This window comes from Sinocyclocheilus rhinocerous, unplaced genomic scaffold, assembly GCF_001515625.1.
Source record: "Sinocyclocheilus rhinocerous isolate Xijiao unplaced genomic scaffold, SAMN03320098_v1.1 scaffold99, whole genome shotgun sequence".
NCBI classification, from domain to species: Eukaryota; Metazoa; Chordata; class Actinopteri; order Cypriniformes; family Cyprinidae; genus Sinocyclocheilus; species Sinocyclocheilus rhinocerous.
This window is the reverse complement of record NW_015670981.1, coordinates 94,564-108,411: the sequence shown is the minus strand read 5'-3', so window position 1 is coordinate 108,411 and position 13,848 is coordinate 94,564. Positions and strand designations below refer to the sequence as shown.

General features: G+C 37.3%; 1 protein-coding gene across 1 annotated transcript in view; it reads right to left on the bottom strand.

Moving 5' to 3' along the window:
- Positions 1-346: 346 nt before the first annotated feature.
- LOC107734500 (ETS domain-containing protein Elk-1-like) overlaps positions 347-13,848 on the bottom strand; it is a 19,300-nt gene continuing 5,798 nt past the window's right edge. Inside the window, exons 2-8 of the mRNA XM_016546472.1 lie at positions 13,013-13,221; positions 11,752-12,129; positions 11,410-11,565; positions 9,511-9,747; positions 9,264-9,393; positions 8,485-8,585; positions 347-2,613 (exon numbers count right to left, since the gene is read on the bottom strand). Coding sequence (XP_016401958.1) covers positions 2,515-2,613; positions 8,485-8,585; positions 9,264-9,393; positions 9,511-9,747; positions 11,410-11,565; positions 11,752-12,129; positions 13,013-13,221 — 1,310 coding nt within the window. The 3' untranslated portion in view covers positions 347-2,514. The remainder of the gene's footprint in view (positions 2,614-8,484; positions 8,586-9,263; positions 9,394-9,510; positions 9,748-11,409; positions 11,566-11,751; positions 12,130-13,012; positions 13,222-13,848) is intronic.

Sequence of the window (13,848 nt, the reverse complement as noted above, 5' to 3'; positions counted from 1 at the left end):
TTTCCCTATTCATTTGTTGTGTCTCCCAAAATGCGTAATAAACATGCTTTTAGTCCCGGTGTCTTCATATGAGGACATGTATGAAATCAACGTCCTGTTTCGTAACAGAAAGTCATATTTTGATTTGAAACCCCATAACATTTTCCTGAGATGTTGATTTATGACACACAGTTTAAAAATTAGTCGGATTTAAATGATAATTACAAAATATCATATTTCCATAAGAGTGTCACTAAATTAATATCCAAGGAGAGGGAGTGGTCATGGTGAAATATCCAAACATTTAGTATCTCTAAAAAAGCCCTGAATGTGCTCTGTACAGGACATCCAGACTTAAAACTGTGGTCACAAAGAAATTCACTAAAATATAATGTCCTGGATATGAGGATGCAGGGTCTCAGGAGGTTAAGCTGATATCAGTTCACTGAGCTTAGCACGTGGTAACGTGAGGGGGTGACTCCCAAAATGCCCCCCGAACAGAACATTCAATGTGTCGACTTGTGGGCGTCCATGACATCATCGGTACATATTAAAGGGACACCAAGAGCTGAGGTGAACATTTACTAATCTTCAAGGCTTTTCTCAAGTGCTTCATCTTAAAACAAACAGTCATTCACTGAGAAAAGAACAGTTCACATTGGTCCATGTAACAAATCAGCCATGAGGTGCACAAAATGCAGGAGAAACAATCTGAGAGGTGACAAGCGTAAGCAATTGCAGCATGCTACCAGCAAATCCTCCCAAGTTCATTACAATTACGCAGATATCAAACCAAAACACTCTTTAAAACAACAAAAAGCACCAACTTAAAGAGCCAAAATGTTCTAAAGTGAAAGACACTGTTGTCCAAATGTTCTTAAAACGGAAAACAAGGATGTTATGTGTGAGTTCAGCAAACTCAGGTCAAATGAAATGATAGAAACAGTCGTACAGAAAAGGCTGTATGCGGTGGAGGCAGTTACTGTCCATAAACACTGACTACAGCTTTCTGCAGAACTCTATATATAACCACCATGATTTCTCCACAGGAAACTTGAGAAACTACAAGCGCAAGAAGACATGCAAATGATCGTTGACTTTGTTTGTCAGTTGCAACGTATTTGCGTGCCTGCTTTGACACGTCGAGCTGTTGACAGCTTTTGAGGTAACAACCGTGAGTGTGATTTTAACACATCAGACGAACATAGCATAAGAGGCAGGCTGCACAAAACTACTAACAACATCGAAAGCAGCTGAAGCTACATACTTCCTGTTCTGCCATAAATTACTTTATTTACAAGGATTAATGTGTTTTACACTTATAGCTGGCGAGTTAGATGTATCAGTTATATACAGTGTCAGAAGTGAGTGGGTTTTGGTTGTGTGAAGGTTCTTATAGCCCTTTAATGCGGCAGAGTAAAAATAAAAAGACGAGAGCGAGAGAAAATGCGAAACAAGAGAAAAAAAAGGATAGAGATGCTAAGATGGATTGTATATAAACAGCTGGTCTTTGGTCTCCTCTGGCGTTTTCTTTTGAAGAAAAAAAAAGCATGAAACTGCAAAGCTTCGCTGCGACACTTCTGAAACCTTCACCTGCATTGTCAATGCTGCCAGAGAAAGGGCTCCTTGATAGAATTACTAAAAACAACAACAAAAACAGGAAAGCAAGAATACAAAATCTTGGAATGGGTGCAACATATATCTACAAGAAGAAGGTTCTGAAATAAAGGAATGATGCAATAGAAGAAAAAGATTGATACATTCCAGATCATGATATCACTCAGAATCTCTTTGTATCTTTTCCTCCCTGGTTCCACCTTTTCAAATCCTGGGAATGGCTGTTACATTCCTCTGGCATTTTCAATGCCACTTTAGGAAAATGGACTCCTTTGTCCATGGAAAAAAACACAAAATTTTTAAATAACAGTGTTACTATAAATGATGTATTTGTGTCTCTGTAATGCCGAAGAAAGAAATTAACTTGCACTTTAATCTGGCAGATTTCAAATGCATGCTTTCCATTTTTTTAAAGAAAGTTTTTATAAAGAAGTTTTTAAGAAAGCTATGCTCCATCTGTGAAGTAAATGGCATTTTATGCCTTGATTCAATCAAAGGATACCTCGTCTGGTCCATAACTCATAATGTTACGGTGAGAAATCAAAAATAAAATTGAGATCTCCGAGTTCCAAGTTCACATGAGCATTCTGGTATATGCATCTCACGATGCACCAAGAAACATCAGAAATAAATAAATAACCGTCCATGATGATCATATAAAAGGCAAAGGAAAATCAAAAGAGCAAATAGTCTATGAAATGCCACCATCAAGCCCAGAATCGGGCCGCTCTGTCAACCAATCGTGAAGGCCGGCTGAGAGCGCACTCCTCCCGAGTCAACATTGGAGCAGAAGCCCCGCCCAACTCACAGCAGAACTTGATATGGAGTGTCCCATCTTTCATTGGCCGTCCTCAGCGTTTCATTGACTGGGGAGGGAGCCAATCACCACGGCAGGAGATAAGGGAATTAAATCGCAAGTTATGGTTTCTGTGGTCCAGGGGAGAGAACGACAGGTGTGGATAGGCCGTCCACGCTCAGTGCTGGGATCTGGATCTGATTGCTTCCGTTGGAGGGGAACTGTAAGAATAACAGGAAGCTATTAATTAGGATTTAAGCTTGACTATTAAAAGGTGTTTGTTTTTATGTATTGTACATGCTATCCATCTCCACAGAACAGTGTTATTTTAGTATTATTGATATACTGTGATAGTTTGTTAATATTTTGTATTAGATTTTGTTTATATTATCTATTTTCTTTTTAATTTTAGTTCAAGTTTTAGCAATTTTGTTGTTTGTCATTTTTCTTAGTGTTTTTTCTTAATTATATCGTTTTTAAGCTTTAGTTTTTAATTTATTTAGTTTTATTTTTTTAATACTTCTACTTAAAACAAAAGTGAGAAATTTTGTTTTAACAGTTTATTTTTAAGTTTAAAAGTTTTTTTAATTTTTATTTTATTTCAGCTTATATTTATTTTACTTGAAGTAATGGAAATATATATATACACACTCACACACATGCAGTGAATTTGCTTTCGCCAACCTAGGGAGGCAAAATAGTGTAGTGATAGGTACTCACATCACGATGACATTATGATTTTTGGATCATGTGTCACTTAAGGTGCGGTTATGAGTACATCAGATAAGAAATATTGGTGGGATATCTAACTTGTAGAACCTCTTACTGTATTATCAACACAAGGAAGACACAAGTGTAATAAAATTTATTTTATTAACAAAATATAGACAAGAGTAATCAAAAACTACTAAATGAATATCAAATGAAAAAGGAATAAAGTGCATAAAATGCAATCGATTCAGTTGGATGTTGCTATGGCAAAGTTATGTTATCTTATGAAAAGATAAACAAACTAATAAGGCGAAGAACCTTATTATGCCTCAAACAAATAATTTAAAGATTATTTGTTCTTAATCGATCAGCTATATAACATCTAATGTAAATTAGAATATCATAAACGTATAATATGCAATAATGCCATGGTCTCTGGAAGAGGTTTGGATAAGTGATATTTATGTTCTCTGTGTTCCAGTGAGCATCACCGGTAGCTGTGATTTCTTTTTCTGATCTCATGGAGCACCAAAGGGTCCTAAAATCTGGAACACAGATGTGGCTTTGGCTTGGAGTAAGTGCAGAAGGTCCTTAGTCTGGAACAAGCAGACGAAAGTACCTTGACGTGAAGGATGCTCGCCGGCGCTTAAACTTTTGGCAAATATCTGTATGTCTTCTGCCTCTCTGGGCTAGAGACTCAGAACTTGGTCAATCCGCTTTGTCTCTCTAGGATGGAGACTCAGGATGTGCTGCATCTGTTGTTGTCTCACTGGACGAAGACTCTGAACGTAGAGTATCTTTTTCTTCTCAGAATGTTGAATGTATCTGTTAGTGTCTCACTGGATGTGCCGGAGACTCAGAACAAATGTGTCTGTTGCTGCCTTCCCTGTAATGGGTCACAGGCTCAGAACAGGGTTGTGTCTGTTAGTGTCTCTCTCCTTACAGGACTGAGACTCAGAACTTTGTTGATCTGTTTCTATCTCCTACCATGCAGGCCGGAGACTCGGAGACAGGTTGGTGATCTGCTATTGTCTCTCTGGATGGAAATTCAGAACAAGGAGTGCCTTTTGGAAGGGTACCTTTGAAAGGGTTCCCTTTCCAATGAGGAGGAGACTGCAATTTGGTGCTTCTCCATTTCTGTGCTGTGAATGGCTGTTTCCATCAGAACAGGGGAACACGGTGTGGCCCACCCTTCTTTCCTTCTGTGGAACTTATTTGCATAGTCCAAACACAAAGTTAGAAAAGTTGACAAACTTGAAAAGTGTCACTCAAGTTTTACCGGTGCATTTCTCACTTTCCAAACCACATCCAGAACACCTTTGGCAATGTTATGAACTCATTTTAACGAACGCAAGTCCAAACATGATGGGAAAAAGATTGATCTGTCATGCATGCATTCATTTACCCATTAAAGGGATACTCCACCCCAAAATGAAAATGTTGTCATTAATCACTTACCCCCATGTCGTTCCAAACCCGTAAAAGCTTTGTTTGTCTTCGGAACACAATTTAAGATATTTTGGATGAAAACCAGGAGGCGTGTGACTGTCCCATTGACTGCCAAGTAAATTACACTGTCATGGTCCAGAAAAGTATGAAAGACGAAAGACAAGTGAAGTTGTTTTGATGATTTGCCTAAAGAGCATACCTGTGAGGTTACGATTGAATGAAATATAATTTTATTTATGTCTCTGTATGAGATTTTAGATACAGTTCTGGGAAATCTATTATACTTAAAACAATCTTCTCCTCTATTTTTCCAATAGGCAGTTCAGTTAAATGTTCACTGATTGGTTGAAACCGACGCGGCTGCCGCTCACAAAAAGATAAAATATTTTTATCTTTGGCGGCGCCTGCTGCGAAGCGCCGTGCCCGTGGAAGTGGCAGGATTGTGGGTGCACGAGCACCGATTGCGCTCCGCCTCCGCGCCGCCAGCGAAACCGCCCGCTTTCCGCATGTCTCCCATCGAGAATGAACCAGACACTCGCGACTGCCGCATACCGTGTGAAAGGTCCTTAAGAGGTGTATGGATGCTGTCCTAGCATCTTTATCTGATGGCGTTGGACAGTTTGCTTATGTTAGTCCACCAAGATCCATTCAAAATGTAGCAAACCTTTGCCCAGTGTTGTATTCAGAGAGGGGCCCCACCATTACCTGGGCCCTGGAATGTGCTGTTCAAAACACACACATTTATATCCAGTGTGGGTATAAAAAAAGAACGCATCGTTAGTTCTTTGTCTGTGTACTCCGGTTAAAAAAGGTAGGGTAGGGTGAAAAACTCCATCTCATTTTCTCCTCCAACTTCAAAATCATCAGACATCGTTGTTTTACCTTTTTTTTTTGTAAAGGGGGTTTGACTTTCTTTGCACTTTCGCTTTGTAAACACTGGGTCAGTACTTCTGCCTACGTCACGTGTGACCTTTCCAACATGACTACGTAATGCGTGAAGTTGAGCTAGTGCAAGACGAGCATTTGTGGTTAAAAAGTATATACATTTTTATTTTTGTACAGCTTGGATGACAATGGGGGTGAGTAAATTATCAGGAAACTTTTATTCTGGAAGTGAACTAATCCTTTAGCAGAACACAACATTTAGATCAGGGGTGTCAAACTCAATTCCTGGAGGGCCGAAGCCCTGCTGAGTTTAGATTCAACCCTAATTAAGCGCACCTGATCCAACTAATCAAGTCCTTCAGGATTATTTGAAAACTACATGGTATATGTGTTGGAACAAAACTCCCTAATATGATAACAAGAAGCCATATTAGTATCGTTTATAAATGAGAACTGTTAACGATAAAACAGCTGACAGCTTTACCTGTTGTAGTTTGTTTAAGCTCCCGAAATAGACACTGCTTTTCTGCACTTTTACTTTGTACATCTCCGCTCTCTCAGACTGTTTGAAAGTCTTTTTCCACTAAAACTATCTTCTCAGTTTATTACGTCAAAATAACAAAATATGTGATCGCAAAACAAGTAGGAAAAAAGGCATTTCATGCACATTTTTAAGTCATAACATGTAAATTTACATAGTCGCCACTCGCTAGAGGCAATCTCAGCAAAAATATCACTCACAAATTAATATTTTTGGTCGCAAATGCGACTGTTCTAGGCACAGTCTGGAGCCCTGTATATTACATTTTGTTTTAGTTAATGATAATAACCCTGCTACAGGCAATCATTTTGACCCCTTTTTGAGTATAAATGAATGTACAAATTTGCAGTAATTCATTTACAATAGAACATTAAAGCCGTGTGAGGCACTTTTTTAGTATGGATGGATGCGCTTTATTGGACTTCTTTTGAACTGTTGAACAGAAACACCTGCCCCCTGCCATTATAAAGCTTGGAAGATCCAGGACAATTTTTTATATAACTCCGATTGGATTCGTTTGAAAGAAGAAAGTCATATACACCTAGGATGCCTTGAGGGTGAGTAAATCATGGACTAATTTTCATTTTTGGGTGAACTATCCCTTTAAGAGAACATTTTGCTATAATAAAAATGCAAAACTAGTCCAAGAAGAACATCCAAGACAGACACTTATTTAGGGTTAGATTTAAAGGGTCATGAAACCCCACACTACTTTTTCTGAGATTTTAGCAGAGGTGTTTGTGTTGCACATCATAGAAGACAATGTTAGCATCCGATAAGTTTAACTGTTGGAGAAAACTGGTTAATTTTAAGCTTTTTTGCGCAATTTTCATCTTCCGGGTTTTAAATCTACATCATATTGACGTCATAATTTGTGATGTGGCAAAGGACTATAGTACATCGATGACGCGTAGGTGTCTATTAAATTATTCATGAGACTGCGTGTTCTTATCCTATGAAAAGATGCTTCACTTCATTATTCACAACAGCATGTGTTGATTTGCTATGACAGACCCTTCAGACTGTGAGCTCGCGTACATTATCTGAGAGAAACATTCATGGATCGAATAAGAGTTTGTTTTTGCTTTGTAATAAGAGTTCGGCACAAACGCGATTCATTCACTTAGTGAGTGTAACCATTTTTACAGCTCCGTGACACAATCCGTCAAAAGGCTTATATAAACGCCGCATAATAAGCCTTAAAAGTTATCAGAGGTGCAAAAGCGCATTCATATACATGTTTTCGATGGAGAGTGCAAATGGCTGTGCATTTATTTGTGTTTTTAACTCGATGGGAGCGAAATGAAACTGTCTGAACGCGAAGCTGTGTGTTGTCTGTCTCCCCTCTTCCCCCTCCACTCCGCAGCACACCACGCCCACTTTTTAAGTGTTTTTTAAAACTGTGGTCAGAACTAACCAGTGCTGAAACAGGGGGTTTCATGACCTTATAATGCACCTGTTCCTGTAAAAATAACAACTTATAAACATTTCAAACTCTGCACTGCTGCTATTGGCCAGCAGAGGATGCTCACATGCTTTTCTGAGGAACAGTCCAACAAAACAAAAACCTTCTCAAAATTAAGCACAAAAAATTTGATGTCCACTTAATGAATAAGCAAAAGAAAATATTGTGAAATCACTGCAATGCAGAGCATTGAAATTATATATTTTTTTAAATTAACTAAGCATTCATTTTTTAAATAATGGGAGCAAAAGCAATATGATAAAAGGCAGTTCAGTAATATGTAATAATTAAATTATTATTATTACTATTATTAATAATATTTTATAGGTATTAAAAATATGGGAACAAAAGCAATAAAATGAGACAACCGACTTCACTAATAAATACTTAGTCAATAATAATAATAATAATAAATTAATTCGCTTAATTGTAGATTATGGTTTTATTGCACTGTAGCAACGTAGAGTTAATGTGAAGGCACAATAACAGAATTCAAATCATGTGTGTTCACAAGTGTGGGAATAGCTGGCTAACTTATTTGAAATGTGGCTCATCCATTCAGAATTTACCGAACCATTTATCATCCAAAGAATACTCCATGTAATACACCAATTTCCTTTTCATGTCATGAAACCAAATAGTATTTCACAATTCAAAATTGTTACAAGACTATCTGGAAAAAAATTAAAAATAAATCCTCTTTCTTCTCTGCTGTAGCTCATTTCCTAAACTAGCTTTCTAACAAACCTGCCACTGTATAAGAATATTGTTGGTTCTGTGAAAAACACTTATGTTCCTCTATTGTAAGTCTGTTTGAACAAAAGTGTCTGCTAAATGCATGAATGTAAATAAGATATATCGATTACCATGACAATCTGAAAAGTTGGGAAAAGGAGAAATACATAAAATTTATATGTTGTGAAGTATTTGATGGTTATGAATGGAGTGGGCAGAGAGTAAAATCTCATCCATGCAATGAGCTGAGGGAGTGTGAGGAGACAGATGGTGTGCTGCTGCCATGCTGTGGACAGGAAGTCTCACCTGAAAGGAGAGCTTGGCAGGGCTGCGTGGAGCGATTGGACTGAGAGTGCTCCAGAAGTGAATGGTTGATGGCAGCGGACTCGGTGTCAACAGCACTTGCACTGATTTGATCAAATGTGACAGTAAAGACATTTATAATGTTACAAATTATTTATATTTCAAATAAATGCTGTTCTTTTGAACTTTCTATTCATCAAAGAATCCTGAAAAAATTATATATACATTTCCACAAAATATGAAGGAGCACAACTGTTTTCAACATTGACAATAATACAATATGTTTCTTGATCGTCAAATCAGCATAATTAGAATGTTTTTCTGAAGGATCATGTGACACTGAAGACTGGAGTAATGGTGGCTGAAATAAAATACATTTTAAAATATATTCAAATAGAAATCAGCTATTTTAAGTTGTAGTAATATTTAACAATGTTTCTCTTTTTACTGTATTTTTTATTAAATAAATCTAGTCTTGGTGAGCATTTTGTTCAAATAAATTTTAAAAATCTCACTGATCCCAAACTTTCGAACGGTATTGTAGTTAATTACCGTAACAGTAGGCTGTTTTTGGTTGCCAAGAAACTTGAGATTTTGAAATGGACCTTAATTGATATCCCTTTTATAAGTTGAACAAAAAATGCTAAGGAATGTGTTACCACTTACACAAAGATTTGCTTGTAATTTATAAACTTAGTAAACCTAAAAACAGACTAGAACAATCAACTGCTATGAACCTCACCAGCTCTTTAATGCATTAACAACCTGAACTTTCAACTAACCGGGTAGCTCAGGCTTCTCTTTCACTTCCCCTTCTCCAACCGGCTGGGATACTGGCTCCACACAGGGTGATGGAGCATCCACAGGGATAGGGGCATCTGTAACTCCAGGGACAGGCACTGTGGACACTGGCTGAGTATGGCAATAAATAAAAAGCTAAATTACTCTCGCATTTAATCACAGCCAAACATGTTTAACATTTTTTGGATGTTATACACTGAATGATTTATAATTGACACGTCTGTTCACCTCAACATCTGTTTTGTCATCCAAATGGACAATCTCCAGCAAATCGTCTTCAGGCGGGAGACTGGACTCTTTGGGAAGCCCGACTGGCGAAGGCTTTATGACCACAAACACAGGCTGAGAATGGTTGACTACACATTCTCCATGAGCTAGAGGAATGAGCGAGGTCAGAGAGCTGGGATCAGACAGGTAGATCTGGGGTGGGTCACCCAAACTCTGGCTCTTCTGTGCTTGAGTATTCTGTGGGATGAATTTAAAACAAAAATTTTTATGCACATAAGTCTTAATAATAACAGTATTTAACATGGGTGTCAGATATTTGGATTGCAAGTTGATTAGCTGATCTTTAAAGTATTTTACAAGAATCTGGGTCAATAAGCTTTTATAAATCTGCCAAAAAATGTCATGTTGACTAGGAGGCTACAATGAGTGCTTCAATGAGCAAAGACTAATTTGTAACTTACTTCCATAGTGTGACATATTTTTAAGTACAACAAGAAAAATGTGCTTGATTTTATTCACTGGAGAAAGGGCTTGCTTGACTGTGATGCCATTTCTGACACTGACGCTGAGATTCATTGCAAAACTTAAACGACTGCCATCCAGTTTAAAGAAAATTATTCATTCATGACCTTTTTTCCTTGACTAAGATGAGACATCATTAAACACTGTGACTATATTAATATGCAGCATAACTGACAAAAAAAAATAAAAAAAAATAGACTATCTCTAAAAATCTCTATATCACAACCAAGCACACACAAGGCCTCAGTGCCGACTGTAATAAATCCAAACATGGATTTCAACTATATGGACCCTTTTCACAAGACTGTGATGACGCGTTTAACGGTCATCAACATCGTAAATCGTCGAAAGTTTTTCCTATTTGTATTTGTTTAAAAATGAATGTACATTTATAATACTATTCTTTGTATTTTATCACCTTTGCATCAAATTACAAAAAAACAGTTAACGCTAATGCGAGGGTGTTTCTAAAGCAGCGTCTATGGGAGGGACGGTAAATTTGACATCATTCTCTCATCTGACTGCCGTTATCAGTCTCTCTCAATTTTTTTCTTTTATTGAAAGTCACGAAAACACTATCGTGGAGTTTTCCTTTTGCCATTTGAGCAAATGGGAATGCAAAAAATATATTTGTGGTACTCTCCCATTCACTGCTCTTCAAGTTAACCCAACTATGACGACTTCCGCTGCTGAGAAACCCGGAAATGTGAAAAGGGTCCATTGTTTGCGATCGTGGTTGCTGAATAAATGCACTTTTGCAGCCTCTGTGCCACAAAGTCTTTTTTGTCATTGTTTTAATAGAAAAACATGAATATAATTTGGAATTATTAGAGTTAATATTAGAAATTTAATTGTTTTAGTTTTTGAGAGAAGCTTTTGTGTTTTACCAGTTTTCATAATGCATAGAAAAAATGATAATTGAATAAATCTAAATGAGGTCAAATAAACCATGTGTATGAGCTGACATTCTCTGACAACAATCATGATCAGTAATCACAGTTATAATTCTGAGCAAAAAAACTGTAATTATCAGTTGAACCATTATGCAGCATGCAGCACTAAAATATGTTTTCATTGACTAAAACTAGACTAACAACTACAAATTGACTAAACAAAAAACTGGATAGGTTGATTAAATATGATGAAAACTAAAAAGGACATTTGACAAAGGACTAAGACTAATACTAAACTAAAAACCAGCTAACAAAATGAACACTACTGCCATGGGTGATGCCACACTAATCGATTAAAGACTTTGCCTACAGCAAAAAATCTTACATGATTCCCAAATGTTGGCACCATCATCGTGGCTAAAATCGCACAGCTTTACACATTTAAAGACTGTGTCTGGATGTGTGTTAAAGAGTGAATCCATACCGTGGTTGCCGTGGCAGATCCAGAGGGCGTCTGTGGGCTGAGGGCGGGAGTAGCACATGGGGACGGGTGGGTCACTATCACCTGCAGACTGCTGCTCTCTACAGCCGACTGGGCCTGAACAGTTCCCTGCTGTCCTTCTGTCTGACACATTCGCATCTGCGCCATACACACAAAATCACTGTGAATCAAATACTTGACACACAAGGTTTGCCTCACAAGGTTTTGGAGGTTTAAACATTGATAACTCATTTAACTGATGGCTCATGTCATCTGAGAGGATTTATTACAGAATGAAAAGCATCAGCTCTAAAACAAAAACATAAAATCCAGAAAGAAGCTGACCTCATGCACTGTGCAGTCCAGAGGGGCAGGATTGGGGCTGCAGTCACTCAGGACGTGCTCTGTTTTGATGAATTTGGATGTGGTTTTGTAGGGCGTCTGCAGGGACTGGATAGTGAAAGTGGAGTAGAGACCAGACTTCATGTAATCGTTGCGGGAGCTGCGTTGCACTGAGCTAGGAGAGGAGTGCTGAACCTGCAGGCTCTTGGAGAGACACGGGTTGGTGGTGTTAGATTTGGTCTGAATGGAAAGCTCCAATTTCTCCCCTGTAGTGGCCCTCTGGGAATCCTCAGGCCCTTTCAGCCCATCAGCAGAGTTGGGATCCGGAAAGGTCACAAACTTGTAGACAAACTTCTGGCCGCTAACTTTCTTAATAATATTCTGTGGAAGTATGAAAGCTTGATGAGAAATGTGGCTAAACAATAATATGCACTTGACATTAAACATTAATTCAAGTTCCAATCTTAAGCGTTTTTCTAGCTTTTTCATAGTAGTTAGACAGTAAAAATCACAGAATTATTAATATTTATGGATAAATACTAGTGATGGACCAAATTATTGTCCAGGCTCATTAATTGGTTAACATTTTTTGAGTAAATGTTGAGTAAATAATGTTTAATTTAACTTCATTTATTTAATCTAATTTAATATCAATAAAATGTATTACTGTATGTCAAATATATACACTAGTGTTCAAAACTTTGGGGTTGGTAAGATTTCTTCATGTATTTGATTCAAAACATAGTAAAAACAGTGATATTGTGAAACATTATTATAATTTAAAATAACAGTTTTCTATTTGAATATATTTTTAAATGCTATTTTAAAATATCCTGTAATACAAAGCTGAATTTTCAGCATCATTACTCCAGTCTTCAGTGTCACATGATCCTTCAGAAATCATTCTAATATGCTGATTTGCTGCTCAAGAAACATTTCTTATTAGTTTCAATGTTTAAAACAGTTGTGCTGCTAAACATTTTTGTGGAAAACCATGATACATTTATTCAGGATTCTTTGATGAACAGAAAGTTCAAAAGAACAGCATTTATTTGAAATAGAAATCTTTTGTAACATTATAAATGTCTTTACTGTCACGTTTGATCACTTTATTGCATTCTTGCGGAATAAAATGTAAGCTCTTTAAAAGAAAAAAAAAAAAAAACTTACCTAAATTTTAAACCCAAAATTTTAAACAGTAATGAATATATCAAATAAACTGATTAAGTCCATGATTCACATCCATAGTTACTCCTGTACATACCTTGTCATAGTAGTAACGAAGTGCCCTGCTCAGTTTATCATAGTTCATGTTGGTTTTGTTCTTGCGCAGCCCCCAGAGTCTGGCCACCTCCTCGGCATCCAGCAGTTTGAACTCTCCATCCCCAGATGTCCAGGAGATCAAATGCTTCTGACTCTGATCATCCAGCAGGTGTAGCAGGAACTGCCACAATGTAATGGACGGATCCATTGCTACAGGGGACAAAAAAACAGACTGTGATAAATGGGCAGTGTTTATAACCTATTGGCTACAGTTCAGGGGTGGCAAGTGCTTAGTACCATAATAATAATGTGTAAGATTTGAAAAAGTTCAAGTTAGTACTAAATAAACATAAAACAACCCGCAATTACTAATGTTTTCACTGAAATACACACTGATATGTGTGTCTGTTTTCATAAGGCCTGCTTGTAAAATATTGCACCATAAAGCCATAAGTGCTGTGAAAACAAGAGATATTGGTTTTACTAGCTATGTTTCTAAAAAATACTGCATCAAATATACCTAGAACTCATTGCCATGTGAAGTATGTTCTGGAACTGAAGCCATGTTAGAAAAAAACTTTAAATCTTTTTGGGATTTAACAGAATCCAACATCCACCGAAATCAAATTCACATCCTCAGTACAGTAAATTAAATCCTCTTGCTTCATAGTTGGATTGAGTAGAAGAGCATAAACGGAGAGTGAACATTAAATCTGCAGTGAAATCAAGGGAAAACAGGCAAGAATTAATGGTGCTACCGTCAGCAGAGGATGTGTATCACTAGTTCAGGAAGAACATGTTGAGAATGTAAATTAACCCTATTAACATCCCCCCCCC